At 40.0% G+C, this 26,250-nt stretch overlaps 1 protein-coding gene across 7 annotated transcripts in view; it reads left to right on the plus strand.

Moving 5' to 3' along the window:
- The window catches only part of elmo1 (engulfment and cell motility 1 (ced-12 homolog, C. elegans)), an 85,270-nt gene that overhangs the window by 32,398 nt on the left and 26,622 nt on the right, over positions 1–26,250 (plus strand). For 3 of the 7 annotated variants that reach the window (XM_058377578.1, XM_058377580.1, XM_058377579.1), the window contains exons 2-16: positions 1,232–1,364; positions 1,742–1,782; positions 1,905–1,977; positions 2,058–2,108; positions 3,235–3,404; positions 8,377–8,412; positions 10,785–10,884; positions 12,396–12,547; positions 12,702–12,780; positions 13,801–13,842; positions 13,952–14,002; positions 14,143–14,265; positions 14,583–14,711; positions 18,238–18,342; positions 19,340–19,448. In XM_058377578.1, the coding sequence (XP_058233561.1) occupies positions 1,287–1,364; positions 1,742–1,782; positions 1,905–1,977; positions 2,058–2,108; positions 3,235–3,404; positions 8,377–8,412; positions 10,785–10,884; positions 12,396–12,547; positions 12,702–12,780; positions 13,801–13,842; positions 13,952–14,002; positions 14,143–14,265; positions 14,583–14,711; positions 18,238–18,342; positions 19,340–19,448 (1,339 nt within the window). In that variant the 5' untranslated portion in view covers positions 1,232–1,286. The remainder of the gene's footprint in view (positions 1–1,231; positions 1,365–1,741; positions 1,783–1,904; positions 1,978–2,057; positions 2,109–3,234; positions 3,405–8,376; positions 8,413–10,784; positions 10,885–12,395; positions 12,548–12,701; positions 12,781–13,800; positions 13,843–13,951; positions 14,003–14,142; positions 14,266–14,582; positions 14,712–18,237; positions 18,343–19,339; positions 19,449–26,250) is intronic. The other 4 variants (XM_058377582.1, XM_058377583.1, XM_058377581.1 and 1 more) reach the window with 3 other exon arrangements.

A 26,250-nucleotide genomic window follows, 5' to 3' on the forward strand; every position in this document is an offset into this window, starting at 1 on the left:
CAGACTGCGCCCTAGAGCTTTGTACATGTGCGTGAAGAAGGTCAAGGCCCTCCAAGAAGGCTAATGTTATTCTGATCCTACATTCATATAGATCACACACACAGGCAAGGCGTGAGGGAGGGAAAGGCTCATCTGATGCTGTCCAGGGGGAAACTGGAGCGGTTGGAGGAGAGAGTAGTGTTGTGCCATTGGCTGCGGGATTTAAATTACAGCGAGCACTAGATCTGTTCTTCTAGCCACTGGGAGCAAAACAACCAAAGTGAGCTCTGTTTATCTGCCCACTTTCACTAAGAAGCAGTTACCCAGATTACCCAGAAATCCTCCTTGGAATGATGGATGCAACTAATGATGCAACAGCAACCCTGGCAACTGGCCCTGTGAAATGTCTGTGGAGATTATTATGGGATGAGTCATGGTTGGCATATTTGAATAGACTGCATTGATGCCTACTACACTGACTGGAAGCCTTCTTGTTTTTCCACAACAAAAATACATTGTAAAAGGGGTGATTGAAAATGTAAACAGGTTCACACACGCGGAAAAGAGAGGTCTGGCTGGAATGATTAACATACTGTGTCTGTGTCGATCAGATTTCTTATTTGCTATATAAGCGCATCTGTTTGATGGCATGACATTATTTAATGATGTGCGCTTGTGTATGGAAATTAGAATAGGAATAAATGGATGCCAGGTCTGAGTGGGTACTCGTGTGTCCTACTGTAGGGAACTTCAAACATCCATGCAACATTTTGGACTGAGATTGCAGTACAAGCTAGCCAGTGGACGTTAGTGATGACACTGATGTTGATGATTACTGTCTAAAAACAGCATTTAGCATGGTCAGTGTTCTTGATTTAACCAAATAATGTGTGTAAGCAAGACGGTGATCACGGTGGGTGTAGGCGTGGTGTTGTTTTGATGTCACCCTGTAAACACTAGCAGTTGAGAACCATACCAGAGACTTGACATTTCAAGTTGAAAGAGCATTTTGGTAATGTTTACAAGTTGTAAATGGGGAATTACAAGTTGTAACTTTACCTTAAACGCAGCATTATCTCTTCCTCACTGAATGTGGGTAGCCACATTAACATCTGCATATGCTAATTATTTATACACCAGCTTGGTTTTGCCCTCTCTGACCAAATTTGTACTCCGCACAGTTGAGGTTTTCTGTGTGATTTATTTTAGAATTTGCTTTTGTCTTCATCTCTCTCTCTCTCTCTCTTTACAGGTGTGAATGAGAGCTAGGCAGCTGTAAGAGGCTTTCAACGCCCGACACTGCAGCCATGCCGCCCCCTGCGGACATCCTGAAAGTGGCCATCGAGTGGCCGGGGGCCTTCCCCAAACTTATGGAAATAGACCAGGTCAGTGTGTGAGCAAAAAATAAATAAATAAATAAATAAAGGAACATTTTGTAAGAGTGACTCACAGTAACCGAACACATCAAGGTTACTGTGTAAAGCACAGACATAATCAGAGCAAAATAAAATGTCCAGTGACGTCCTTGATTAATGATTAACGACATCCCTGATTAACGGTAAGCAGCGTAATGATTTCGGTATCAGTAAGAGCACCAAAAACATTTACTCAATCTTTGAGTATAGGTGCATCCCTGGTTCTAATCAGCTTCTCTGTTTTGTCATTGTGTTAGTTGAAGTAAATGTTGTAGCTTTAGTAAGCAGCTCTTTGTTATTCAAACGTAACCTTATGTTTTACATTTTCTACTTCTGTTTTTCTACAGAAAAAACCTCTCTCTGCAATCATTAAAGAAGTCTGTGATGGGTAAGGGATTAATCATTTCTGCTTTTGGTGGACTGAATTACGTTTGTTCTGTTACACTTCATATCTGCAAATCAGTCAACGGGCAACTGCATCCATCCGTACTTCTCGTTTTTCCCCTCTAGGTGGCAGCTGTCGAACCCCGAACAGTTCGCCTTACAAAACGCAGACTCCACTAACTTCTACATCACTGAAAAGGTGTCCTGCTAATTACAGTTACTAAACAGATTTGCACTCATTTTGAAGACGCTCAAACGTTCATCTTCTCTGCTCCACAGAACCGCAACAACATCAAAAATGGCTCCATCCTGCGCCTGACCACGTCACCTGTGAGTAGCAGATAAGAAGGATTTTTTTTTGTTGTTATTGTTGTTGTTCGTTCAGGTGGAGGTTCACGAGGACACACATTCAGCCTGGGAGACCTGTCTCTATCCCGTCTCCCGCTTCGCTCTGCTAATCCCCAGCATGTGGTAGCTGATGGGTTCGACTGCTCAAGCTTGAAGCATCAGCAACTGCGAGAGACTCTTGCATGACGGTTGGAGCTAGAATCAGGGCCCAGCTGCAGCTGTTGTCCCTCAGTTGCTTTACTAGCAGCTGAGTGCTGATTGCTCTGAGGAGTGTGCACACGCCCGCCCCTTTACAGGGATAGCCAATACTTCATAGAGGTGCTGATGGAAGGAAATGAGGAAAATGTCTAACCAGTCAGCAAAAAGATGCACAGTCTAATGTTTAGTACTGAGTCTTTGTCTGAGATTACATTTCACATATTTAAACGCTGTAAAAAAAATACAATTAAAGAAATAGCAAATAGTCTCAGTGGGTGTGTGTCTTATGTGTACTATGTTGGTCCTATACTGCATTTGGATATCGGGCTACATAGTGCAAACGATACACTCCAGCCAGCAGTGCAGGAAGTCAATACATAGTATACAGTTTGGGACATGACCTTGAATTCTCCTTGAGTGTGCATTAACCATCATATTAGTCCAGGCAGGTGAACAGGGTGCAGCACAAGCACAGTAGGCAGTTTGTTGGTGTTTGGTTTATCTTTGGTCTGGCTATATTTGGTATATCATGACTGAAAATTGATGAGAATGAAACGGCTGTGTTAAACAAGAACTGAAAATTCTAAAAACAGTATAAAATTTAACCTACACCCCTGAGGTACAAAATCCTTTAGATGGTTTAACTTTAAAAGATTTATAATCGCAGTATCCGGTGTCACCCAGGTGAAGTCAGGTTCCCTTTTGTGTCTGGCTCCTCTCTAGGTTTTTCCTTGCTCGTTTTTGTTTTTATGTAAAAATGGATATCCTGAATTTATATATTTCTGCATCTCTATAGTTTGCCCTGTATCACTATTTTGCTGAGTGGATATAAATAAATTGTATGTGTGTGTGTGTGTGTGTGTGTGTAACACGTGCGTGTATGTGTCTGCTCCGTTGGCGTCACTCCCAGGCCCAGATGGCACAGCAGCTGCACGAGCGCATCCAAACCGGCAGTCTGGATATGAAACTGGATGCTCTGAAGGACTTGGCCAACTCATCCCGAGACATTACCTTCGCCCAGGAGTTCATCAACCTGGACGGCATCTCGCAGCTCACCCAGATGGTAGAGAGTGGCACAGAGTAAGTGAACCTTCCCCTAAACTCGCTATTCTTGCCTTTTCTTTTTATTTTCAGCTGTGCCCACGCAGTAGAACTGAAGCTGTTGAGTCATACTGCAAGGCCCACTGACTTGTACTGTTATTTTATGAACGAGTATAGCTTTGGATTTGATGACTACTGAGTGGCAGTGGCTGCGTTTTTTAAAAAACAAAAAAAAAACAAAAAGGTTTCGAGGTCTTAAGACTCGAAGTGAGTTCACAGTAAAGAGGAAGCTCTGAGGACATATTCTGCTATTCTGAAGCACATTCTGCTATTTCAGTCTTATTTGTTCTCTTAGTTGGAATGTGTGTGCATTCGAGTGTTTCTGCAGTCGTGTGGTTTGGCCTAGTGGGTTGTCCCAATTCAAGTGTGGCTAGACAGTCTCTGAGGTGGAACTTTTGCAGTCCTCGTCTGACAGAGGACCCATGGGGCACCTGCAGTAACCTGACTGCAACATCACCTGCAGTGACAACAAGAGGAATTTTAAGTTCGAATGAGAGGAATTGAGAAACGAAGAGAAATGGAGAAAAAGTAGGAGCAATTGAAAGCGAAGGGATTGAGAAATAAGATCACAATATGGTGCAGCAAGTGAAAATTATTATATTTAAATGCTGGAAGGCATTTAACTTTTAGCCACTTAATGTAAGCTGAAACACTCATTATGCCTACAATTTTTTCAAACAATTTTTGCAACCTAGAAATGGCTAAAAAATAAATGATTGAATGCTGATCATGCTCTTATTATTATTATTATTATTATTATTATTATCATTATCATTATTTATTTATTATTTATTTATTATTAGAATTGTTATCATTTTTAATAATCTTTACTATGGCTGAATCTCAAATAGGTCCTACCCTGTGTAGTAAGCACGTAAATACATATTTTAATATTTTGACCTCTGCAAGTATCACTGGACCTCAGATGGCCTTCAGCTGAACAACATAGTGTACTACTTTTAGTTCTTCACTTTCTAGTGAGCGTTTTTCCCAGGAACTGACCTCTAGTTGTCCTTCTGAATGAATTCTGCCCTATGTATTGAGCATGTATAGTGAATAGGAGGCAATCAGGGATTGGCCCTGGTGCTAACAATACAGTGTTAATAACAGGAACTTATCAGAGACTCAGAAATGCTATTACGTGTAAAGTGCACTAGACCTTTGTATACACTTTGTATACACCTTTGTAGAGAGTGCATAAGAATAGGAAGCCATTTGAGGTTCGAGTAAACTAAAATGAGTTGAAATGGCAGGTGTTCGTGGGCGCAACAGAGGAAATGTTAAGTGTTGACGTTTATGATCAGGTTTTAGTTTCTTCGCTCACGATTAAAGTAGTTATAAACACGTAATTTAGTATAGCTGCTAATATGTGTATAAAATCCTAGTATTCAATATCCAAATATTTTTATGTAATTAAAATTCAGAGGCGTATTTGCAGTATATTGGCAGGCCATCTGAGATATCTGTGGCACTGACACAGGGTGAGATCGTGTGATGGTGCATATCTCTACTTATGCACTACAGCTTCTTCATAAAGCTCTCGTGTCTCTGAACAGTTCTAAATGTTAATGATCGTCTGCTGCCAGTCCCGGCTGTATCTCGTCCAGGCTGGTCAGCCTCAGGACAGCATAGAGCCACTCAGCATGGCCTCTGTGGGGGTGGTATATCACGCTTTTGTTTTCTCTTACACGATCTCCTAATTATTCCTCCCCCCATCAAGCAGTAAAGAGCAGGAGAGCAGGATGAATGTTTTGTTTTTTGGGGTTTGTTTTTTTTTTTTTGTTTTTCCCTCCTCAGTCAGGTCTTCCAGGCAGATAGTTTTCTAATTTGATGCTGCTGTGGAGATGGAGAAATGTTTACCTAAGGCAGCTTGTTTATGAGCTCTAATTCAGAGTGTTGGGTGAGGAGATTTTTAGTTCTGCATGAGAAAGCTCAGCTCCTTTCCATATAGGGAGTTGGACGAGTCGTTTTGTTTTACCCCTGTGTTTTAACCTCATGATTTTCGTTTTCCCTGCCGAAACTATTTCCAAACCACTGTGAATTGGTTTCTATGGGCACGCCATACATAAAGCAGCTCTGTGTCAACATCTCCTGCCCTCAGAGAGTCTCTGTGTGGGTTTCTGTGCAGTCCATTCATACCAAAAGGCACCACGACACACTCACACGTATACTGTATGTTCATTCATTGGCCAAGACTCAACATTCCTGCTACAGATTCCTGCTCTGCACTGACCATGCTGTAATTATTCTGGAGGCTGAGGCATGACGGCGCTCCTGAGGGCACAGAAACCGTGCTTCGGGATCAGGCTGGTGACATCATGAAGCATGCATGTGTGTGAAAGACTGAGCAAGTTGAGCAATAGGAAGTCTCCCTCTAGTGGTTCTAGGCTTTTATTAAACCACGTTCCATGCACGCCACTTGAGGCGGACTGAGAGAACAGTGCAAGGCAGTGGGCTGATAATTGTGTTGCCACATGAACAATGCTTCTGCTTGAAAGGATGGCATGTCGCACAATCACTCGCAGTCGGTTACTACCAGAAAGAAATGTTGTCATACTGAATTATAACATGATTACATGTGTACACTAAGGGTGTAATGCAGCGCCACTATCTGTGACCATTTGGTGCTTCCAATATTCGTTTCTGTATTCGAATTTAAAGAACACGAACAAGCAGGTGTGTCCTCAACCTGTCCCTTTATTCGAACTCATCCTTCACGTTCACATTTAGCTGACTGCTCATGAATATGAAAACCTCAGTCACACAATTTTTTTTTTTTGCCTCCGTCATACATGAATCCAGGCCCAATGCATATTTCTAGTCTTAGCCACATGCCATTATATATACACACTACTCACAAAAAGTTTAGGATATTTGGCTTTTGGGTGAAATTTATGGAAAATGTAAAACGTTCACGCTACAGTGATATTATATCATGAAAGTAGGGCATTTAAGTAGAAGCATGCAATGGTGATTTCCTCATCTCAAACAATTTATTGAAACAAAAGCCAACAACAGTGGTGGGTATACCACAACAAAAAATGTCAGTGTCTCAATAACTTGTCATGTGCCTTTGACCATCAATTACAGCTTGACAGCGATGTCTCATGCTGTTCACGAGTCAACTTATTGTCTGCTGAGGCATGGCATTCCACTCTTCTTGAAGGGCGGCCCTCAGGTCACTGAGGTTCTGGGGTGCAGGGTTACGAGCCTCTACACGGCGACTCAGCTGATCCTATAGGTTTTCTACGGAATTCAGGTCTGGAGAAAGTGCAGGCCACTCCATTTGAGGTACCCCAGCCTCCAGCAGTTGTTCTTTAATGATGCGACCTCGATGAGCTGGAGCGTTGTCGTCCAAGAAGATGAAATTAGGCCCGTGTTGTTCATGCAGGGGCACAATGACTGGATTAATGATGTTATTCAGGTAGTATTGGCTTGTCACAAGAGGTAGGGCAGTTCTTTATTGAGTAGACACACCTGCCCAGACTGTAACACCACCACAACAGTGGCTGATGCATAGCGCTCTCCTTGACGTCTCCAACATCTTTGGCGGCCATCATTTCTGCTCAACGTGAATCGACTTTCATCAGAGAACAGCACTGAGGCCCACTGGTCCCTCGTCCAGCTGGCCCATGCAAGACGATGCCTGTGCCTGGTAGTGTGGTCAGATACCCTTGCAGGTCGTCTAGCACGCAGACCATGCTGATGTAAACGGTTTTGAATGGTCTGACGTGACACTTGGGGGCCTCTCACCTCCCTTAAATGTGCCTGGAGTTGAGTGGCATTCATCATCCGGTTCCACAGGGAAATGTTCACAATGAAGCGGTCATCAGCGTGGGATGTGGCCAAAGGACGTCCACTTCTATGTCTTTCTGTGACTCTTCTAGTCTCTCTGTATCTCTGTCGCAAACTGCTGATGACACTCTGTGACACTCTAAGCTCAGTGGCCACTTACCTCTGAGAACATCCTGTTTGAAGCCTCGCAATGGCGGGTTACTGTTGATCAGTTGTTAGGTGTGGTCTTGGTCTCATGATGTCAAAATGTGAACAGCACGATGAAGAGGACTGTTTAAATACCAATTCTAATTGAACCAGAAAATTTATTGGTCGATTCATGGATCAAACTCCAGTTGTGAATTTTGCCGTTAAGCACCTTGTTAGAGAACAGCAAGTTATGCAAAAAGTACTGAAACACTGAACAGTTGGACATGTGCATTCAAAAGTGTAGAGAAGGTCAAATTAAGTTCACCTGTAAAGGTTATAGTGCATTTTAGGTGCATCCTGAAATTTCACCTGAAAGCCGAATATCCTTAACTTTTGGTGAGTAGTGTATGTACACACATGAAACTATTTCTCATATTTGAACATTTCTGTTTACCGCACCTTATGAATGCACTATTTGGGAATGAACAGTTACATCTCTAGTGTATACTGAAGGCAATACATTGGGCACACTTTTTTTCTCATATGTATATTGTAAGATTTTATTCATTGTTCCAGCTCTGTTTCTGTAATTCATGTTTTGTGCATGTGTACATTTTCCTTTTATTTGCATTGAGATGTACATGCCTATATAGATTTCTTCATTATGATATCAAACTTTTTGCTGGAACATATGCACTGTATTGTGATTTGATTTAGATTAGCTCCAACTTTATTGTCATTGAGATTGTGGTGAGCAGTGCTCTGCTTTCTCAAATGCTCAGCTTTGCATGCTTAGAAGAGCCATGTTTTTTTTTTATCTTCAACTTTTGATGTTAAAGTTGCATCGATTCTCATCGTTTGTTTTTTTTCATGTTATTTGAAAAATGTTTGCGCTGTCAACCTGCTGTTTCTCTTAGTGCTGGCTCTAACTTCATATTTTATCAGAAGGAGCCCAGTAGATCAGACCATTTTTTGTTTTTGTTCATTTTGCTGTCTCCCTGACGTCAAAGTTTTTAAATCTTTGCAGACGGTATCAGAAACTACAGAAGATGATGAAGCCCTGGTAAGCCCCCCAACCCCGAGCTGGATAATCCAAACTGTCTCTTAGCCTCTAATCCGGGGGTGTCCAATCTTTTCCAGAAAGGGCTGGTCAGGGTGCAGGTTTTCAATCCTCATAGACTCCGGTGTGTCTCTTGCTTGATTTTAATGAAAGCTTGCACCCACATCGGCGCTTTGCAGATAAAATCGGACACCCCTGCTCTAATCCTACACGGTCTGCATGATCTGGCTGAAACTGATGGGGAAAATCACAGCACCCACATCAGCCTTTAACGAGTTTTATTTTTCTGATTACTTTTTCCCCATGTAACTCAATCAGCACCTTTTCTGTTTGCATGTGGCATTGGGCAACTTGGGCTTTTTAAAATCTACAACTAGTGACCTTTCTCACCTGGCACATGTAGCAGTAGACTAGTTTTATTTAACATTAGGTGTTGGATCCTTTTGCACATGATGCTAACATTCTTTTTAGACTCTGTGTACTGTATGTGATGCACATTTTATTCCGTTTGATTGTGTTGAAATTCCCCATGTGTAAAAGTGACCAGTGTTTTTGATTAAGTAACTTAAAGCGGCCTTTTGGAAAGCTCATGTGGAAAGTTATACAGGAATTATGAATAATTCAAGACATTATGCTGTTCAAGAAACATAATCACATAAAAAAACAAAAAAAAGCCATAATCAAGTTATCACCTCAAAGTTGATTATTTTTCTATATGAGCACACAACAAAATGATTTATACAGCAATTTGCAATTATTTATTATTATTATTATTATTATTATTATTATTATTATTATTATTATTATTATTATTATTATTATTATTATTATTATTAATATTTACTTTTATTAATGAACACTCAACCTATTTTTTCCCTCGTAAAGTTGACAAGACTAAATAAATAATATTTTTAAATCATTAAATTTTATGTATGTAAATTATATATAATGCTTTGTCGATAAAACAATAATGCGTAAACTTCCTAAAACTATTTGACATCTGACCTTGCTGTGACCTTGACCCTGTTTGGTGCTTTTCCAAAATCTAGTCAGTTTATCTGCTGGTTACAGTGATCATTCTGTATAAATCCTGCAAACATTCAATCACCAGTTCTTGAGACATTGCACTAATATGAATCATGGATGGAGGATGGATGGACACCTAGTGGCGGAGGTAGAAAAGCTGGCAAAGAAGCCCTGACACTGGAGACTCCTTCTGTATACATTTAACTTGAAATAAATATCTCCTCACAGAAAATTCTACCATATCATCAAATAACACCTTTGTTTAGTTTTATGCATCGATGAATAGATTGTCCACTCTGTTATTGTGGTGTTGCTATAGAAACGATAACACATTAAAATAAGGCATTAATATAAACCTCTCATAAGCCTTACAGCTGAACCAGCAGTGCTGTTACAGAAAATCTTACTTAATAGCTGTCCATCTAAAAGTTCGGCTTCTCCTAAATTCATCTTTTCAGCCCAAAAAGCAAACCTTATCTTGGAGTTCGATTGTTAAATCGTTGCACATAATCTTTGTAAAGCCCTTAAAAATGTTCAGCCACATTGTACTGTACTGATTGTAAGATTGAAGATGGCTGCTGCTCAATTCCAGGTGCAAATGCTTACATCTAACTTCCTACTATTTTTCATATTAACGTCTCACTTAAAAAAAAAAAACAAACGACTAATTCCAGATTAACCCATCTCTATCAACCAGTCTGTCAACCTCTAACAACTTACCGACTTAGTCCTTAGACATAATCTGTGGTTCTTTTTTGTTGTAAGTTTCATGTTTTGTGTTGACTTTCTTGCATGTGTAAAGTTAGTTTCATTTAAAAAGCTGCTTTTTTATTTAAGACCTAAATCTTATTTAGCAATCCTTTGCACGTTAAAATGTGGCAATGGAGATATGACGCAAAGTACAATATTTATATATCTTTTTTTTTTTTTTTTTTTTTAAAGTTTTAGTTTAAGACCATTCAGAGTTGCTTGCTTCTGTTTACAACTGAGTACAGAATACTACTAGTTCTGTGCTTTGCGTCAAAATTTTCAGCGTTTTATCAGATGATCTATGGCCTTCCCCATCAGACTAATAACTTAATGCAATTGCACGAGATTGTGCCGTACAGTTGCTGAAACGCTGTTGCCTCGCCCCTGCTGACTGTCTTCTGCTCTGTGGTGTTGTAGAGTAGTTAGAGGCTTTGCTGTCTCTTATGTCTCTCAGCTCTCTGTGGCTCCCCTCTGTTTATGGCATATGGCTAAAACCTCCTGCAAATTCTCCTTCCCCAGTGAGGCTGAGGCTTATTTGTGCTCTAGATCAGCTCAGTAGGTAGACATGAACCTAGTGGCTGTCATCTTGTTTTTTGCAGCTTCGGAGAGATTCTTTCTTACACGCTGACGGCCTTCGTGGAGCTCATGGACCACGGCATCATCTCATGGGACACGTTCTCGGTGGCCTTCATCAAGAAGGTGTGTTCATTAGGCAGCGAGGATGAGTGATCTTACGCCGGTTGTACACTGCATGATTTTAAAACTCATATCAACCCTCATAGATTTTAACAGACATTATTTACAGTGCTTTAGTCCAGGTTGTTTAGTCATGGAATGGGAAAGAGTGGTTAAGAGGGGTGGAGCCACCTCAGTGAGGACACTGGAGACAGGCATGGCAGAACTCAAAAGGGTTTGAGTTTGCTTTTCAGCCTTTTGTTTCTCAAAATCACACACAGACAGACAAATGCACAGTTCCAAACAGTCTCTCCTTGTCGCCACTTACTGAAGCAGGAAAATCATTAGGAGAATCATCCACAAGCGCAGCCTCCATGTTACCACTCACTCTCAACCATCAACTCCGCCTTCCATTCACAAACAAGCACTCGGCCCCGCCCCCGGCCTTCTCGTTGATATTCATTCCTACTAAATGAATGGAGAATAAAAGATTTTGCAGTTTGCTCTGTGTTTTCTGATACTCATGAGATTTGGTTAAACCGCCTAGAGTGATTATAAATCAACACAATCTGGGTATGATTCATTGAGTCAGCGTGACGCCTGCATTCTTGAGAACATTTTGGAATCTGTTAAAAATGCAGCCATTAATTTCTATGGGAACAGTTCCTTCCACAAAATGCACAAATTTTAAGCCGGTCGTCTGTAAAAGCTCACTGGAGTTGAACTGCTGCTCCAACGTACACTCATTAGGAGGCCATGAGTCACCCAAACAGATATTTCGAGTAAGGCTTCAGTCATTCATGCTGATTCGATGATGATGATGATGATGATGATGATGAGAACCTAATTGTTCTTGTCCGTTTAAATCCAGAGATCTACAAATCCAAATCACAGAATATGTAAAGAAAACGAAGAACCTTGGAACCCTTAGCATGTCTGCAGATCTATAAGGTTATAGCTCAAAATATCTAAAAACAATCTCCACCCACAAACACACCTACAACTAACTTAACAACAACTATGTTTTCTGACATTATTATGTAACAAATTTGTATATTATGTTAGAATTGTACTCCATTTCATCAGTCTCCACCCACAACCCTGCCTAATACAAACCCCAGCATGACAATATGTTTTCTAACAAGTGCCAAAATTACAATCAGCGCTGGGGTGGCAAGGCTTATTTGAAGAGTGACAGCTGCCACCCTGTGCCACCCCCTCCGGCATGTGTGTCTGGACAATATTTTTTTCATCATCCAACCCTGACAGGCAGGAACAGGAAACATTATTGTGTGTCTCTGACAGATCCACCAAGGCTGAGATGGGGGGAAAAAAAAATTGGAAACAGTATGAGCGCCATGTTGTGGCATTAGACTCACTGTGTGTGTATCTAAATCCTAGGATTCAGCTGTACACACCAAGCTATTCCAACATGAATACGATTTCTAAAATCATACAGTGGCTTTACACGGCTTTTTTTTGTTTCGCGCGTGACTCATGACCAAGATTTTAACCGTTTCTTGTTTCCGCTGCAGATTGCAAGTTTTGTGTGTAAGTCATCCACAGACTCTGCAGTGCTGCAGAGATCTCTCGCCATCCTGGAGTCTATGGTGCTCAACAGTCAGGACCTATACCAGAAGGTGGCGCAGGAGATCACTATCGGCCAGCTCATGCCTCATCTTCAAGGGTATGTACAACGGCGGTCCCACAGAGACCAGCTTCAGAACTTGTTGGTCCTGCATCAGATATTACACATCATCAATTATCAATAACAAAATTGACCAAGACTGAGTGTTCTGTGCTTCTGTGCCCCTGGGTATTGTGTTTCTCTCTGTGTTCAGGACGGATCAGGACATTCAGACTTACACTATCGCAGTGATTAATGCTCTCTTCCTGAAAGCCCCCGAGGACAAGAGACAGGTACAAACAAAAGCACACTACTCATATATTTTCATGATGTCCTTTCTTTCGGTAAATTGCACTAAGGGGACTCGGTATGATGAACAAAACTTCTGAGGAGAAATGATCGTTGCTGGTTATATTGGCTTTATTTTTACATGATTTTATGTTGTATTTTACAAACCGCTTTTGGTAGTATTACTTTTTAAAATAAAAATGATAGTTTTAATTCTCAAATCTGAGCCATAGTAAAGGAAGGCACACCTGTGACCGCAGCACAAGTTGTGTTAATACACCAAGTTTTCTGTCCTGTATATACTAATCTTTGCCTGCTGTGTTGCGAAGCGTACACTTAACAGACAACACTGTAGGCCTGATTTTTTTTTTTTGGAAAACTGAATTTTCTCCATTTCATTAAAGCAATAAGCCACTCAAGGCTGTGATGTTTAACAGATCCTTTTTATTTCATAGCCTTACCGATAACAAGAAGACAGTAATGCATGCATTGCAAAGGCTTAACCTTTGTCTGAACCTAATTACACTGTAAAAATCAGGAAAATGCCATCATTTTTGCATTTCCCTAGCACTAATTGCATCACTAGACATCTAACATTAATAATAGAGTGTTATTGAACCCAGACCTCAAAAAACATCATTAATATTTTTAAATATTTAAGCTCCTCCAGGATGGGCTTATTCTTTATTATTATTATTATAAATCTATGTTTGGCTCAAAATACTCAAAGTGCCAAAAGATTAAGTGCAGTACAACTATTTTGGACCCAAATTAGCTGGTTAATTGTGCGTCCTCATTCAAGTCTACTAAATACATACTGATATTGTGCAGAGCATCTGCGATCATCATTTTATCCCTCATCATATGGCTCTACATATTGACTGAATCTTTGTACAGAATGCTGGTTGTGCTAACACTGCTGTCTCTCTGCTTTCTGCACTGCTCTAACAGAATTGCCTTTGCTTCTCTTCTCACTTTATTATTTTCTTATTTCCCTTTTTTCCGTGCTGCATTTGTAACGGTAGTATGATCCGAACATTGTCAACATCCTTGATTGTCCCCTTACCGTAAGTGCATTCAGACGGAGATTTAAAATGGTTTTCTACAATCCTGCTGTTTATTCAGCATCTTAACTGTGATTTCTGTGTGTGTGTGTGTGTGTGTTTGTGGTTGTAGGAGATGGCTCACATCCTAGCACAGAAGCAGTTGCGCCCCATTATCCTTACTGTGAGTGCCATTATTTTTCTTTCTCCTTTTGGCTCTCTCTCTCTCTCTCTCTCTCTCTCCACACATTCCACATTCTCAACTATCCACATTAAAGCTGGCTAAAGGTTCATCTTTGTGATTTCTCCTTATTTATCTTCCAGAATGTAATCAGGAGCCCCAAGCCCATTAATGATGAGATGGCCCACCAGCTTTATATGCTGCAAGTGCTGACCTTTAACCTTCTGGAGGATCGCATGATGACCAAGATGGATCCACAGGACCAGGTGGATCTCTCTTCTTGATGATGTGACATAACAAGTGCATTTTTTGCATTTAAAAAAATAATTTGAAAACTAAATAAAAAATCAGATTATGGCAGTAAACTGATTACGTTGTTTATATGTATATCAGTACTCTGATAAGAGGAAAGCTTTGACATGTTAGTAGTTAATGTGATGGAGGAACATGGTTAAATTTTGGGTCCGGTTTGACCATTCATGACCACATGAATAATCAGATAACCGTCCAAAGCTTAGGATGATCATATCATTGTCATGCATGTGAAGACATGTAATCCTCTCTCTCCGTGTCTTACACACAGGCTCAGCGAGACATCATCTTTGAGCTGCGCCGGATCGCTTTCGACGTGGAGTGCGAGTCCAACAGCAGTGGCAGTATCGAAAAGCGCAAGTCCATGTACACCAGGGACTACAAGAAGCTAGGCTTCATCGTAAGTCTGTTTCACTGCCTATATTGATATCTCGTCACATTTATAAATGCTTGCATTGTGTTATTACACTCAGAAGTCAGGTTATTACAGTAATCCCCCTCTATATCGCAGTTCATTTATCACGGTCCCGGTATATCGCAGATTTTTATTTGGAACATTAGTAATTTCTTTTGCAGATTTTCCCGGTGTCCGCAAACCTTATAGTGAATTGTTTTTATGTTGAAATAAGGTAATTTATTAATAAAAATATAATTATTAATTACAAAATTATGAACATTAATTAAAATTAAGTAAAATGTTAATAATATATAAAATACTGTACAGCGTATTTACTCGAGACAAAGAACACGTAGCGTCGTTTAGGAAAGCGCGGTGCGGGGATGCTGAAAATCAAAATATAGTAAAGGCTGGAGGAACGAGTCCGGCCAATCGGAATGCCCCATTCATTTAATCACGGTTGTGATTGGCTGCTGGCTATGTGTGCAGTTGGGGAAAGGGAAGCAGAATTCTCCAGCATCCCAGTTTTTTGCGTGTCACTGTCCCGAGCGTTTGGTTTTGTGGGTTGGGTGGGTTTGGAACGTATCCCCCGCGATAAACAGGGGATTACTGTATCCATTTCAGTGTGTCCATTTTAGATTTGATGCTCACAGTTGACTTGGTGGAATTTATATATTAAGCTTTTGAGTTAGTTGTAGCATTTATTAAGGGCTACTAAGTCAAAATACTTAACAACATTTAATGTCTGAGAGAAGCAGCATTATTAGGCCCCCTGCTGTATCTGCGTCTTTTCTACTCTTTTCTGTACATATTACCGTCTCCTCATTATGGGTTTGGGATTTCATCAGAGAGCTAGAATCAGAGCGAGAGAAGGTGAGAGGCAGAAACATGAGATTGTGAGGTTTAAGTTAGTGAGAGAAAGCATATTACTGGAGATGCTATAGCTTTCTTTTTCTGTGGCTTTGTTAAAGACCCCACACTCTGCTGTGTGCTGCCCACTGATAAGAAGTGCTCTTAAATCCAACACATATACACACGAACAGAATACCCAGAAATTGTAGGTTGGGTGACTGATCAGAAGCTCTTGCTTGTTCTCCTCATGTGTCATGGAGTCATGCAGGGGTTGATTGGATCAGCAGTGTTAATGAGCCATATGGTCCCATATGCTGTGGCTTTTAGAAGATCCAGGTCATGCAGATGACTGTGAAAGTAGCCAGGAGTTTGCTTTATTAAATACAAACGTCGGTATTTGAAGACTATTTAAATTTTTATACGTTTTTATTCATGTATAATAATATTTGAAGTAAAAAAATCCACTTTGTGAATGTTTCATATACCATGCTCTAATTTCTCCGTATGCATTTCCCAAGCTTTGAAGTAGGAAGTCTGCTCTGAGTAAATGAATTTATTATTTTCTTCGCCTGAATCTTAAACATTGTTAGGTTACGTGCTATGTTTAAGGCTTTAACACACTAGATATACCCTATGTACTGTGTGTAAGTATTAAATCATTTGGGATTTGGCTAAAGTCTAGTAGGCTTAAAATGAAAGATTATTAAACATTACAGCTGATAATTGAATTCAAACTGTGGCACTTTCCATGATTTTGGAAATGTAAAGACACACTGCTGCTATTGTTTCTCTCTCTGTGAGGGCATTAAAGATTTAAAGAAACTGGACTATCCTAATGTAGGTTTTAAATATAGAAATATCTATCTATCTATCTATCTATCTATCTATCTATCTATCTATCTATCTATCTATCTATCTATCTATCTATCTATTTCTCTCTCTCTCCCTCTCTCTCTCTCTCTCTCTCTCTCAATTGCTCTCTCTTTCTCAATTTCTCTTACTCAGTCTCTCTCTCTTTCTCAATCTCTCTTACTCAGTCTCTCTCTTTCTCAATCTCTCTCTTTCTCAATTTCTCTTACTCAGTCTCTCTCTCTTACTCAGTCTCAATCTCTCTTACTCAGTCTCTCTCTCTTTCTCAATCTCTTACTCAGAATCTCTCTCTCTCTCTTTCTCAATCTCTCTCTTTCTCAATTTCTCTTACTCAGTCTCTCTTACTCAGTCTCTCTCTCTTTCTCAATCTCTCTTACTCAGTCTCTCTCTCTCTTTCTCAATCTCTCTCTCTCTCTCTTTCTCAATCTCTCTCTTTCTCAATTTCTCTTACTCAGTCTCTCTTACTCAGGCTCTCTCTCTTTCTCAATCTCTCTCTCTCTTTCTCAACCCCCCCCCCCCCCCCTCTCTTAACACATCCTGGCTTATGACATGTTGCTCCCAGCTCTTTTAATATTTCTTTTTAGCCATATCGATGCTCTTCAAGCCTGCATGAGTGTAAGATCTTCCCTTTATCTTTAATCAGCTGTTGACTCATCTCTTTTGTTGAGGTCCTGTGAACCATCTAAGCTTCCCCGCTCTCGTAGAGCTAAAGAACAAAGCCAGAAAAAGTTCAGATCACAAGAACTGCATTTTTTTTTTTAATTTGATGGAGATTTATTCCAGTAACCGTGCTGATGTATCCTGCCTGGTGGGAAGAACAGAATAATGCCTAGTTAGCACTCTCACTTTTTTCCGCCCATTGTTGATAAGCGTTATTGAGAGACTCAGGGCAAATGTCGTGTCTAGAACATTTTTTAGTAAATAACTCTGGACAGTTTTCCACAGCACATCCACACACACACATTTGTGATCGGCATGACCCAGAAATTAAACCCGGTATTATAAATAGTGATATAAATCGTGAAATAGTGTTGCTTCACCTTTAAGAAATGCCATTTGCTATGGAAGGGATGGGTTTATTTATTCTGTACCTTTATTTCCAACATGGAAATTTCCACCTCCAAGTATTATTTGTTCCTACAAACAACTTTAGGCTTTGGTAACTCATCACTGGAAAACAAGTACAGCTAGAGCTTTGTGTCCAAATGTCCCAGAGATTCTTTGTATAGTGATGATATTGTGATTTCTTGAGATTCGTATGGTTCCTTAAATCTTTTATTTGACTTCTCCAAAGTTGTTTTTGTTGCATTTTCATCGATTTATCATAATATTGGTTTTAATATTATTTAGGATGTAATGCTATTATAATATATAATATGACGTAATGTTATTTTGTTGAATGTAATTTAGGTAAAAACAGCTGAATCATTCCCTTCAATGTGGAAAGAGTTCCTTATAACAGCCATTTCACTTTCTCTATTAATATCAGATTGGGTTTGACACACAATGAGAGAAAAAATTAATGTCTTATCTTCTGGGGGCTTAGGGGGGGCTTTTTGTGTATCGGTGATATGTGTAATTCATAGAATTATAGCCCTTTGTAATGGGCTGAAGGGATTTCGAACAATGGAAGTAATAAGAAAGTCGACTAATTTGCAGTTAAGGCATGCACGCGGTATTATTATGTCTGAGAGCAGTGTATAAGTGTTGAACTTGACTTAAATAGTTTAGTGATGGGAAAATAGGTCTATGTGTTCCTAATTGTGTGTGTGTGTGTGTGTGTGTGTGTGTTTGTTTGCCTCTACAGAATCATGTAAACCCAGCAGTGGATTTCACACAGATTCCTCCAGGGATGTTGGCTCTGGATAATATGCTGTATTTCGCCAGACAACACCAGGATTCCTACATCAGGGTAAAATCATCAAGTCTCTGTCTCTTTCTCTCTGCCTTTGTCTCTCTCTTTCTCTCTCTCTCTCTCTCTCTCTCTCTCTCTCTCTCTCTCTCTCTCTCTCTCTCTCTCTGCCTTTGTCTCTGTCTCTCTCTCTCTCTGCCTTTGTCTCTGTCTCTCTCTGTCTCTGTGTCTGTCTGTCTGTCTCTCTCTCTCTCTCTCTTTCTCTCTCTCTCTCTCCCTGTCTCTCTCTCTCTCTCTCTCTCTCTTTCTCTCTCTCTCTCCCTGTCTCTCTCTCTCTCTCTCTTTCCCTCTCTCTCTCTCTCTGCCTTTGTCTCTGTCTCTCTCTGTCTCTGTGTCTGTCTGTCTGTCTCTCTCTCTCTCTCTCTCTCTCTCTCTCTCTTTCTCTCTCTCCCTGTCTCTCTCTCTCTCTTTCTCTCTCTCCCTGTCTCTCTCTCTCTCTGTCTCTCTCTCTGTATCTCTCTCTCTTTCTCTCTGTCTGTCTTTCACTCACTCACTCACAATCTCTCTCTTTCTCTCTCTCTCTGCCTTTGTCTCTGTCTCTCTCTGCCTTTGTCTCTGTCTGTCTGTCTGTCTCTCTCTCTCTCTCTTTCTCTGTCTGTCTGTCTTTCACTCAATCACTCACAATCTCTCTCCCTCCCTCCTGCTCTCTCTCTCTCTCACACACACACACACACACACACACACACAAAAGATATAGGATTCCAGCTAATTATCGAGCTTTGTGGAAACTGCCTCAAGTGTTGTGCTCATAAAGCAGTTAAGTAAGTTAAAATGCAGTGTCATTGCAAAAACTACACTGTTGTCTTGTTTCTTGGTAGTTCAACCTTAAACCAGGCTTTAGATTAAAAATGGAACGGCTTAGACAAATAAGCAATGCAATTGCAATCATGCCTTTATTTTCAATCATTAATATACTTTCCAAAACATGAGTATAAGTTGCATAGAGCCTACACTTCTTTATTATTTTTTTTTTTACTTTCTTGTTCTTGTTTTTAAGATCGTCCTGGAGAACAGCAGTCGTGAAGATAAGCATGAATGTCCGTTTGGCCGCAGCAGTATCGAGCTCACCAAAATGCTGTGTGAGATCCTCAAAGTAGGAGAACTGCGTAAGTGTGTGCTCTTTCTCTCTCAAATCTGACTGATGCTTTCTCATGTCTGGGGTTGGACTGTAGAAATGTGTTGTGTAGTTTATTACTGGGGGTGTGTTCTCTGTGTAGTTTATTACTGGGGGGGTGTTCTCTGTGTAGTTTATTACTGGGGGGGTGTTCTCTGTGTAGTTTATTACTGGGGGGGTGTTCTCTGTGTAGTTTATTACTGGGGGGGTGTTCTCTGTGTAGTTTATTACTGGGGGGGTGTTCTCTGTGTAGTTTATTACTGGGGGGGTGTTCTCTGTGTAGTTTATTACTGGGGGGGTGTTCTCTGTGTAGTTTATTACTGGGGGGGTGTTCTCTGTGTAGTTTATTACTGGGGGGGTGTTCTCTGTGTAGTTTATTACTGGGGGGGTGTTCTCTGTGGAGTTTATCACTGGGGGTGTGTTCTCTGTGGAGTTTATTACTGGGGGTGTGTTCTCTGTGGGGTTTATCACTAGGGGTGTGTTCTCTGTGGAGTTTATCACTGGGGGGGGTGTTCTCTGTGGAGTTTATCACTGGGGGGGTGTTCTCTGTGGAGTTTATCACTAGGGCGGTGTTCTCTGTGTAGTTTATCACTGGGGGGGTGTTCTCTGTGGAGTTTATTACTGGGGGTGTGTTCTCTGTGTAGTTTATTACTGGGGGTGTGTTCTCTGTGGAGTTTATCACTGGGGGTGTGTTCTCTGTGTAGTTTATTACTGGGGGTGTGTTCTCTGTGGAGTTTATTACTGGGGGTGTGTTCTCTGTGGAGTTTATTACTGGGGGTGTGTTCTCTGTGTAGTTTATTACTAGGGCGGTGTTCTCTGTGGAGTTTATTACTAGGGGGGTGTTCTCTGTGGAGTTTATTACTAGGGGGGTGTTCTCTGTGGAGTTTATCACTAGGGGTGTGTTCTCTGTGGAGTTTATCACTGGGGGTGTGTTCTCTGTGGAGTTTATTACTAGGGCGGTGTTCTCTGTGTAGTTTATTACTGGGGGTGTGTTCTCTGTGGAGTTTATTACTGGGGGTGTGTTCTCTGTGGAGTTTATTACTGGGGGTGTGTTCTCTGTGGAGTTTATTACTGGGGGTGTGTTCTCTGTGGAGTTTATTACTAGGGCGGTGTTCTCTGTGGAGTTTATTACTGGGGGTGTGTTCTCTGTGGAGTTTATTACTGGGGGTGTGTTCTCTGTGGTGTTTATTACTGGGGGGGGTGTTCTCTGTGGAGTTTATTACTGGGGGGGTGTTCTCTGTGGAGTTTATTGCTGGGGGGGTGTTCTCTGTGGAGTATATTACTGGGGGGGTGTTCTCTGTGGAGTTTATTACTGGGGGGGTGTTCTCTGTGGAGTTTATTACTGGGGGGGTGTTCTCTGTGGAGTTTATTACTGGGGGGGTGTTCTCTGTGGAGTTTATTACTGGGGGGGTGTTCTCTGTGGAGTTTATTACTAGGGCGGTGTTCTCTGTGGAGTTTATTACTGGGGGGGTGTTCTCTGTGGAGTTTATTACTGGGGGGGTGTTCTCTGTGGAGTTTATTACTGGGGGGGTGTTCTCTGTGGAGTTTATTACTGGGGGGGTTTTCTCTGTGGAGTTTATTACTGGGGGGGTGGTCTCTGTGGAGTTTATTACTGGGGGGGTGTTCTCTGTGGAGTTTATTACTGGGGGGGTGTTCTCTGTGGAGTTTATTACTAGGGCGGTGTTCTCTGTGGAGTTTATTACTAGGGCGGTGTTCTCTGTGTAGTTTATTACTGGGGGGGTGTTCTCTGTGTAGTTTTATTAACTGATCTGTGCATTTTGTACTCCAGATTGTTAGAAACATTAGACAAAACACAAAGGAATCAATATGTTACCAAGGGCATGACTGAAATATACAATACAAAGACACACACAAACATCTTCTATTCTCTTCTTTAGCTAAAAAAAACAGTTGTGTAATGAAACATATTCCACAACAAACGATAATATGATTTTTATTCATGTTTCCAATCACTGTCTGAGCAGTTTTTGCACTTTCACAGGTGTTTTTACACCCACAGCTAATTTTATTACTTCATGATTTTTTTCCCTAAAGATCAATTATAAAATAGAGCTACATACATTAAATCATTGACATTCTTTATAGCTGGGTTTTGGCTGATTTTAGGCAAGGTTATAAGATTTGGTCCAGATTATATAATTTAATCCTAAATATGTGATTTAGTCCAGATTAAATGCTTTAGTACAGATTATGTAATTTATTCCAGAATTTGTGATTTAATCCAGATTAAATGCTTTAGTATAGATTATATGATTTAGTCCAGATTATACAGTTTATTCCAGAATGTGATTTTGTCCAGATTAAATGCTTTAGTACATATTAAATGCTTTAGTGCCGATTATATGATTTAGTCTAGATTAAATGCTTTAGTACATATTATATGATTTAGTCTAGATTAAATGCTTTAGTACATATTATATGATTTAGTCCAGATTAAATGCTTTAGTCCAGATTACATGCTTCAGTACAGATTATATGATTTAGTCCAGATTATATAATTTATTCCAGAATATGTGATTTAGTCCAGATTAAATGCTTTAGTACAGAATATATGATTTAGTCTAGATTAAATGCTTTAGTACAGATTATATAATTTATTCCAGAATATGTGATTTAGTCCAGATTAAATGCTTTAGTCCAGATTACATGCTTCAGTACAGATTATATGATTTAGTCCAGATTATATAATTTATTCCAGAATGTGATTTAGTCCAGATTAAATGCTTTAGTACAGAATATATGATTTAGTCTAGATTAAATGCTTTAGTACAGATTATATAATTTATTCCAGAATATGTGATTTAGTCCAGATTAAATGCTTTAGTCCAGATTACATGCTTCAGTACATATTATATGATTTAGTCCAGATTATATAATTTATTCCAGAATATGTGATTTAGTCCAGATTAAATGCTTTAGTACAGAATATATGATTTAGTCTAGATTAAATGCTTTAGTACAGATTATATAATTTATTCCAGAATATGTGATTTAGTCCAGATTATATGCTTTAGTTCAGATTATATGCTGAGTTGTCAGTCAGGCTACACATTTAATGAGGAGAGGAGAAATAAATACAAACAGGAATAAAAGGAAAAAGATGGAGAAGTGAAGTGTGATTATTATAAAGAGCTGCATGTTTATTTAGGAAGCAAAAGGACCCAAGAGTGTATTTTCTGAGCTATTTTACTGAGTGTTTTTAATAGCACACAGCTCTGACACACAAGCCTGTCTTAAGAGCGGACGCTTCAGGTATTTTAAGATGTAGTTTGGTGTTGCGTGGAAAAAAAAAAAAAACTTTCCTCAAAAAGCATTATTTTTCTCGAGGTCTTCCGCATTGATTTTCACTTGCAGTGAAAATCTCGGCGCACACACAGGACTGTGAGATTTGTTTTTTTTTGTGTGTGTGTATCTGCAGGGAGAAGGAAAGCACAAGCACAATAAATTCTTTGATCTATTCATTTATGGCACAGTGCAGCCTACAGTGCAGTCCTTCCACAGAGACAGAGACAGAATAACACTTCTTAACACTTCTGTCTCTGACAAAGCATTTTATCATGTGAGCCTCCATTTGGTGAGGCAGGTAAGCAGGGAGGAGGTATTAACATCTCCAGGCTCCTGGAAAGAAACATGGTTGTTATTTTTAAGGCAGCACCTGTGTTTTATGAAAATCTCAGCACTAAACCCAGACGGTGATCTTGCTACCAGGTGAGAGCTGTGACGTGATTCTGAGTTCAACCACTATTTCACCAAAAATAAATCAAACAGCAGAGGATGCTGGGTCTTATCTTCATTAATGTGTACTGTGTTTAAGCTTAGGTAAGCCCAATACCGGTCAACCAATCTCACTTGTACAAGAATTATTTATGAATAAATGATTAAACAGCATCTACTTTGATACTGGTGAGTTTAGCTGATTGGCTAATGTTCGATGTTATCTTTTACTGACTTGACCAAAACATGATGGGCCTGCTGGTGCAGACAATGTCCTTCATCCACACAAAACCACATTACCATAAATCACAAGTGTGTACTGAAATATTTCGGTTCAGTCTGTTTATATTTAGTATTTTAGATTTGAAAAAATGACTAGTAAGGTTTTTGATTCAAATATTGACATGCTTAAAGGAATCTGTGGGGAAAGGAAGCTCACTACCTTTCAATGCAAAATGATAGACTTATAAACTGCAATAATTTCTTGCAATACAATAACTAATAACAAACTAGGTTTGATTTTTGAGTCATTAGTGTCCCAAAATGTAGTGACTCCAACTTGTGTGCATGATATTCTGATTCACAAACTGGGGAGCTAGTGAGCTAATTGAGACACACCTAAAGTTTATATTTCATGCACATGATCTGCTGTCTCTAATATAACGTTTTAAAGTCATTATTTTTGCACATGTGCCATTTTTAGTCTCTTTTCAAGATAATATTCTATGTTCAATATAACTGACCTGAAAAAGAAAAAAGACTTGGAAAGGTCCTAGTTCAAAAGACTAGAACTCTTCTGTATAGTTTTGGCATTTTGCTCATGTGTATATTTTCCATCATGTAAAGGCATGTGGGATTTTGTTGGGCAGAGGATCCTGTGAGCATATGCATCATTTATGAGCTGTCCTGGTGTCCCCACCTCACCTCATCTCCGAGAGCCATTTCACTCTGAAAGATTTATAGTCCTCCGGGTTTCTTGAGCGAACGCCTTAATGGAATCCAAAGTGGTCTGCACCACACGATGACTTCTTACTCCTTGGTTTAAAAAGCAAATGTAATATTAATCAAGAATTTTGAACATGAATAAGGATAGAATACATCTGCTTATTGATTCATGGTGTTGCCATCTCTCTCTTTTTTTGACATTGAAAGGGTACTAAAAAGTTTTCATTTGTTGTTGGGGAGGTGGCGTAGGAGTGAGAAATGAGGTCAGACTTTGGGGGCTCCTTTGAGCCTGTCATGTCCCTGCTGGCAGTGAGCATGTTCAGACAGCATTAGGAAGACTAATGTCAACAGCTGTTATCGTCACCTAACTTCTCTAGGATGAGGGTCCTGAGAATATTTCCTACTGAGACATCGCACACTTTCCAGATTGGCATCATGCCTGGGCAAGACTGTGAAAATGCCTCTGGGGCCAAGCGTCCAGGCAGGACGTCGAGCCAGAGCACTGCTCCATCATCTTTAATTGTTGCCCACATGTCAAGTAAGACGATGTAGTGAGGATATTTCTTGACACGTTGCTCCCTAAGGCCTTGTTAAGTACAGAGGTATATTTGGTTCAGAGTCTATATTCCTGCATCCTCAGGATGTTTCCACTGAACCACACCTTTTTCAGTGAAAGAGACTTTCATTAGTACACTGTCAAACTGTACTGCTCACACTTAGCCATCACTTCTTCACTTTTGCTGTGCTCACTAATAAGAGCATCCACACCTTCAGCTGCCGGAGTTAGAGTGGAGGCAGTTCAGGCTGATTTATCTTTCTGCTGCGATGCACGTAAACATAGCTGCATCACAACATCAAGCACAGACTCCCGAAGGTGCTTAAAAATCTTAATATGATTTGAGACTTATTTCAGTGCATTATATTCGTTTATAACACCACAGCACTGTTTGGTTCATGCTTCTGACTGCTCAGAAGGAGCTAATCATTTTAACAGCAGCTGACCGTAGTTCCTGCTGCAAGATTTATAATAATGTGCTAATTATTTCTATATTAGCAACTTACACAGGGACTTGTATGGCAGACTCTCTGCATAAACTAATTAACATTTATTTAACTTTTAAACATGGAAGCAGTCTCCAGTGTCATCTTCAGGATGGCCTGATTGATTTACTAGTTTCATGGACTTTCCACAATATTAATCATAGCTAGAACTTGATAAATGTGTGTACGCAGGAGATTCAAGTCACGTTGGTTAAAAGGTAGACACCGAATCTGGTAGTTCGGTGTGATGTAGCATGACGTAAATGAGCTAAATGGGAATTAGGACCGCTAAGTGGTGAAGCAGCTTGTATTCAACTTGTATGCATTCGTATGTGTATACGTTGCTTCAACATTTGGCTGTCATAAATTTCATTTTACAATTTCACGCGATGACATTATAATTTCTCACGTAAGCAGAATGTTTCCTACAGGTGTGAAGAACATCTGGAGGGTGTACTAGCTGTGGAGGAGATTATTTTTTTGCCTGTGGTTTTGTATTGTAAACCTAATAGATTACATACAAATAATTATTAGAGCAGGAGAAGCTTTGCCACATCTGTCAGGTTCTTCTCTTTTCATTGGTTTCTGTTATATTACTGCTGGTCCTACTGTCTCTCACAGACCAGCAATACATATACTGCAGGGGTCAATACATATTGCAATGCATATACTGGGGTGGTTTGCAAGTAAGTGAATGCTCTTGGGTCAAATGGATAGGATAGGAGTGATGGAGAAGGGCTATATAAACAGATTGGTCTCTCCAAGCTCTCTCCTTGCTGGATAAAAAATTGTCCCTGAAAAGAAAATGACCCTCACATTTGGCCATGCATTTATCAACCTGTCTTGTAAGCACTATCTTATAAGATGCCCCTTGCATGTTGTGTTAAGGCCATTGTTCATGCTGTAATGCAAGGCTAATGGACAAAAATGAATAAGGTAAAAACCTCTAGACCTCCAATTTATTAAAGTAGATTGAAATTTATTTCTGTATGTAAAAAGGCATGCAAGGGGTGTTTGTATAAATCAACTTGCAATTTGGTGCAAATAGATTAATTTAGAACCTAGAATGTTGA

Source organism: Hemibagrus wyckioides, linkage group LG24 (assembly GCF_019097595.1).
Source record: "Hemibagrus wyckioides isolate EC202008001 linkage group LG24, SWU_Hwy_1.0, whole genome shotgun sequence".
Taxonomy (NCBI): domain Eukaryota; kingdom Metazoa; phylum Chordata; class Actinopteri; order Siluriformes; family Bagridae; genus Hemibagrus; species Hemibagrus wyckioides.